At 41.6% G+C, this 5,203-nt stretch overlaps 1 protein-coding gene across 1 annotated transcript; it reads left to right on the top strand.

The window, feature by feature from the left end:
* The first annotated feature begins 257 nt into the window (after positions 1-257).
* Positions 258-3,755, top strand: ZNF475 (zinc finger protein 475). Its single transcript, XM_078451577.1, has 2 exons — positions 258-432; positions 3,586-3,755. Exons 1-2 carry the CDS (start codon positions 258-260, stop codon positions 3,735-3,737), a joined length of 327 nt encoding a protein of 108 aa, XP_078307703.1. The 3' UTR covers positions 3,738-3,755.
* The last annotated feature ends 1,448 nt before the right edge of the window (positions 3,756-5,203 follow it).

The following is a 5,203-nucleotide window of genomic DNA, read 5'->3' as shown; positions in this document are numbered from 1 at the left end:
TAGTTAGTTCTTCTTTATTTCCTATCATCCTCCCAAACCCACGTCTTCACACACACCCCACTCACTCAGATGGTATGGTTTATTCTCTTAAGTGCCACAAAAGTTCAATTTACCTGACTGGTTGAAATTAGAAAACCAAAAACCAAAAAAAAAAAAAATGTGATTGTCTAGCTAATTTGAATGTACTATAATTTTAACGTATAATTTCTACACCTAAACTTTATCTAACAGATATTTTATATTACTTGTAGCCAGCAATGATTAGGCGTCCACCAACAATCATCTGCTACATTTGTGGCCGTGAATATGGAACAAAATCCATTGCCATCCACGAGCCACAATGTCTGAAAAAATGGCATAACGAAAACAACTTGTTGCCCAAAGAGTTAAGGAGATCAGAACCCAAGAAACCAGAAGTCAGGACCATTACTGGTAAGTTTTTGAAAAGAAAAAAAGAAAGAAAGAAAGACTTGAGCGCATATGGGGAGAATTTTCTCTGTGAAATTTTAAGAGGAGAGGTATTCTTTTCTTACTTATTCAAACATCAGAAATCAGCAACATTTACTGTCTTCATTATAACCGAATAGGAAAAATGGTTCTAGAATGCCTGACCAAGGTGCCTTCAGATGCTGAGACATAAAGACGCTACTTCTGGCAAAACCATGCAAGGAGAGGGACCCACTGGAATTTCTTGTATTTCCCAGAAGTTACTTTCCTATATTATCAAACATGATACTTAAAAAAACATGAAGCCTCAAAAATCTTTCAGGGCATCTGGAGACATGTTTTCAAATAGGAATGTGTCTTCGCGTTCACAGAGCAGGGTACCAAACTCAAAGTGTGCAGGGTCCACTAGCCGGGGTATAAAACTGAGTAAATTGATCCATGTGTGACACGAGGGAAGCTGAGGACCATGGGGAGCTGGAGGATTATGGACTGTCTCCAAAGGAGGCAGCTGGAAATTTAGCCTAGTGTGGGCATAGTTTTCAACAATACAAAAGAAACTGGAAATCTAGAAATCTGTATGCTTTGTTTTGTTTTTTTTTTAATGTTTATTTATTTTTGAGGGAGAGACAGACACACAGAGTGTGAGTAGGGGAGGGGCAGAGAAAGAGAGGGAGACACAGAATCTGAAGCAGGTTCCAGGCTCCGAGCTGGCAACACAGAGCCCAACGTGGGACTTGAGCTCACAAACTGCGAGATCATGACCTGAGATGAAGTCGGATGCTTAACCGACTGAGCCACCCAGGCACGCCCAGGCCCAGAGCTTTCAAATTTTGCAACTAATACATTGTAAAGCATTGCACAAGCCAGATGAAGCTCCATAAACTGCCATGCGTGGCCTCCCCACAGAGCCTTATGCTTACTCATTTGGGGTGAGAACAAAGTCATCCAGAGACTGTTTGCCATGCAAACTCCGACTTCCTCCTCTTATTTCTCCCATTGTCATTTTCTCAGCGGATCCCCTCATTCCCCTCAAGGGAAAACCATTCTTGGTTTTAAGAAAAGTTATCATCCAACCCACCAATCCCTCATGTGTAACTGTAGACTGGCGTAGCCGTAGGGTACCCCAGAAGTCATTACCATTGATTAGTCCAATGCCCACTTGTTAGAAATGTAACCCAAGAGGAGCGCCTGGGTGGCACAGTTGGTTGAGCATCTGACTTTGGCTCAGGTCATGATTTCACAGTTCGTGAGTTCGTGCCCCACATTGGGCTCTGTGCTGACAGCTCAGAGCTCAGAGCCTGGAGCCTGCTTCGGATTCTGTGTCTCCTCTCTCTCTGCCCCTCCCTCACTCATGCTCTGTCTCTCTCTCTCCCTCTCTCTCTCTCAAAAATAAATAAACATTAAAAAAAAAAAAGAAATGTAACCCAAGAACCCACAGAGTAGAATCTAGGTTGTCATGATAAAGTTCTAGAGGCTACAAGAACCCGTTTATTCACAGCCCTTACCAAGGGGAGGACTCTTCACACAGGTGGGAAAAGAGCTCAAGATGAACACATCCATCCATTGAAATTAGAGCATTTGCCCGCAAGGATGTTGTTTATCTCATTGGAACTCTCTTCCCAGCAGTTCTCTGTGTTTTCAAAAAATCTGTTTTCTTCACTTCTGATCGTATCCGTTTTTCTGCTTGAGCTTAATTATCACAAGTCTAGAAGATCAGAGAGTAATGACTGGCTTGAAGGCCCTCGGGGATTCATTAATCAGTTACTGCTCACAGATGGAAAAGGTAGGCCCCGTAACTGCCCTTCTCTGCAACTTTCCTCTTGGTCCCATGCTGTTTCTATTTCTGAAGGCATCCTGCCTCAGGAGGCAGAGAGAGAATCCCCATTCTTGTTTCCATCCCACAGACTTACTGTGGTCATTAAGTCCAAATAACCCTTCCTCCAGATCCAAAGTCAAAGTCATACTCAAAAACTTTTAGCAACATGATGAGTCATCTCCAGTGAGACTCCATGAATACTCTGGAATTTTTGAATCCATAGGAAAAGTCATGAGTAAGGAGAAAGTCAGTGCCATTTTATTTTTCAACAGTCTTCAAAGCTCTCAAAATTCATATCCTGTGTAGAAAGTGGTACTTGGTTTGTCTAAAGGAGAAATACTAGGCTGTGCTGGGGTTCAATTTTTCATGGAGTAAAATAAGGAACATTAAAAGTAGCAGGAGAGAATCTGAAGTTTACTATGGTTGTGTGAACCATTTGGAAGAAGTCATAGGAAAATTGCCTGGGCTTTAGTGAAGAAATATATTCTGTTAAAATGATTTTTTGTTAAGTATGTAATTTATGTTTGAATGCCTGGCTACATTTGTGGGGGTGCTATTTGGGGCAATTCTAAGACACAGTCAATTTAATGTACTAAAGTCATTCTATTTAAATAAGGTTTATCAAAGCTAACTCCCACACTGTTTCTCTAAAATAAAGCCATATGCCTTTTTTCCTATGCTCTGCCAATGAAGATTATACATCTCTCAGACGTCTTGATTGTTCTCTTAAGGACGCTTCTTTTCATCAGGTTAACTATTCTGTTTGCATTCTTTGGTTTAATTATTTAAAGAATCTCCACATTTATGACCGTGAAGAGATGATACATTTTTAGGATATCATTCATCCTAAATTCACCCTAACTGTCAGTGTTGGCCTTTAAAAACATTCCACTGAAGGATTACAGAAGAGGAAAGTACAAATACATGTTCTTTTCCCTTTGTAAGCTTCTATTTAGAGTCAATTGAAAGAAGGCCAAAAGTTATATTTGCAAGATAATCATGTGTAAGCAAAGATGTTAATAATTAGTGAAGAATGCATATCATAATACATAAAACAACTCCTTCCCCTTTTTAAAATCCAAGGAGCGAAAAGTCTCTGCTTCATAGCTCACTTTTTATTCAACCCCTGAAAGAGGGTTTGGAACAAAAAGTATGATTTGTTTAAAAGCCTCAGTCAACAGGTATTTCCTGAAAATATTTTCCATAAAAAGTAGAGTATGGTGCTCCAGAATAAAAAAAGGATCCATTTTTACCATTTTCTTCTTTTCTTTCCTTTTTGGTCCTTTTTTCTTTTTTCTTCTTCTTTTTCTTTAACTTTCCAGCCAAAGGTTTCTATGATCTCGATGCCTTAAATGAAGCTGCTTGGACAAGCGCCCTGAGCCAGTTGGTTCCCTGTAATATTTGTGGGCGTACCTTCCTGCCAGACAGACTGATTGTTCACCAACGATCCTGTAAGCCAAAAGTCGCCAAGTAAAGCCCTTTCTCCCAGCAAGTGTTACAGGACTTAGATCCTTTCAAGAGAGATGGGGGTATGGAGGGAAGGAGAAAAAGGAGGCGAGGAGAAGAAACAAGAAAAACAAATTGTCACGAGGCTGTCTACGGGAAGGCAGCTGGGTGCTTGGGTGGCACGAACGTGACCGTGATGTGGTGGGCAAGCGCTCTGCTTTCAGCAAGCAGCTGCGTGCATGTGCACAGACACACGGGGGGCTGTGTCACACTCTGTCAAGCAGAATTACAGTGGGCCGCCCCTCACTGGGGCTGGCTTTTTTGTCTCGAGAAAATTTCAGAGCCAACTGTTGGTGTTTTTCCACCATTCTCTCCCCGCACCCACCCAGCAAGATTTTGAACTTCACAGTTAGGTCTCTTATTATTCTGGGAACAGAGGTTTCAGGTGGTCATTTCAGGCAACTCCTTAAGTCTCAAGAAAAACTGGATTCCTTCCCATCCCTGTGCTTTCTGAAATAATGTACCATTCCCTGTTTCCTCCGATCCGGGGAAAAGTTTTTAATTGAGCTAGTGATTGGGAATCTTTTCTCTGTAAAATCATTGCATGACAAAGACGTTCAAAAAAGAGCTAAGGAGTTCAAGTACTAGAACGATGTCTAACTCATACTCCCTTGCTAAGAGCAGGAAATGCTACAGAGAAATTTCAGAACCGGTTCCAGCTTCATATGTCACAAGATTGCTACAGCGCCATTCATCAAATGGGTGGAGGTTAGCTCCTTCCTTCTATAGGCGAAGTCCAGAGAGTTCTCTCTGCCCTCACAGGGGCTTATAGGTGTTTTATTGTTGAGGTCTACAATCTTGCCAGGAAGTTCTGCACCACCCCACCCACTACCCCTGCAATGGGTTGTGAAACTGCCCTGTATTTTAGGCCTTGAATGTGTATTCATAGGGGCAAGGCTCTCCTGGGAGGAGGCCAGGGTCAGGGAGGTGCTCTGCCCAGGAAATTCTGCTCCCCGTCTGGGCAGTTTTGCTTGAGATCTTTGTTCCTTTTATGGCTGGAGTTCAGAGCCATTCTGGATCCCCTGGGTTCCTGCAAACCTTGCATTCATGACAACCCAGCAGTTAGCTCCACATTCTACAAGCAAATTTATTTGACCTAATGTTTTAGTCACACATCTCCATATTATAAGCGGTTAGGTTAAGATAATTGCCCTAATTGTTCTTTTTTTTTTTTCCTGCCTGTTCTAAAGGAAGAAGAGGTTAACTTTTTAAATAGTCTTTAGATAACCTCAGAGAAGATTACCATCTTGAGAAAGACAGCATTTAATGACCCGTTGATGGTTTAGTTCTTTTATTTTGCTGGCAAAAATGACATCTAGTAATGGAGTTAGTGTAGTGTGAGTCAGACTCTGTGCCTCGTGCTTCCCATACTTCACTGTTTATAAATCTCACACCAACCCTACAAGGAGACGTTATCTATATTTTACATCCGAG

The sequence above is a fragment of the Panthera onca genome, chromosome A1, assembly GCF_046562875.1.
Source record: "Panthera onca isolate mPanOnc1 chromosome A1, mPanOnc1 haplotype 2, whole genome shotgun sequence".
Taxonomy (NCBI): Eukaryota; Metazoa; Chordata; class Mammalia; order Carnivora; family Felidae; genus Panthera; species Panthera onca.
The sequence above is the reverse complement of the archived record's forward strand: the minus strand, read 5'-3'. Positions and strand labels throughout refer to the sequence as shown.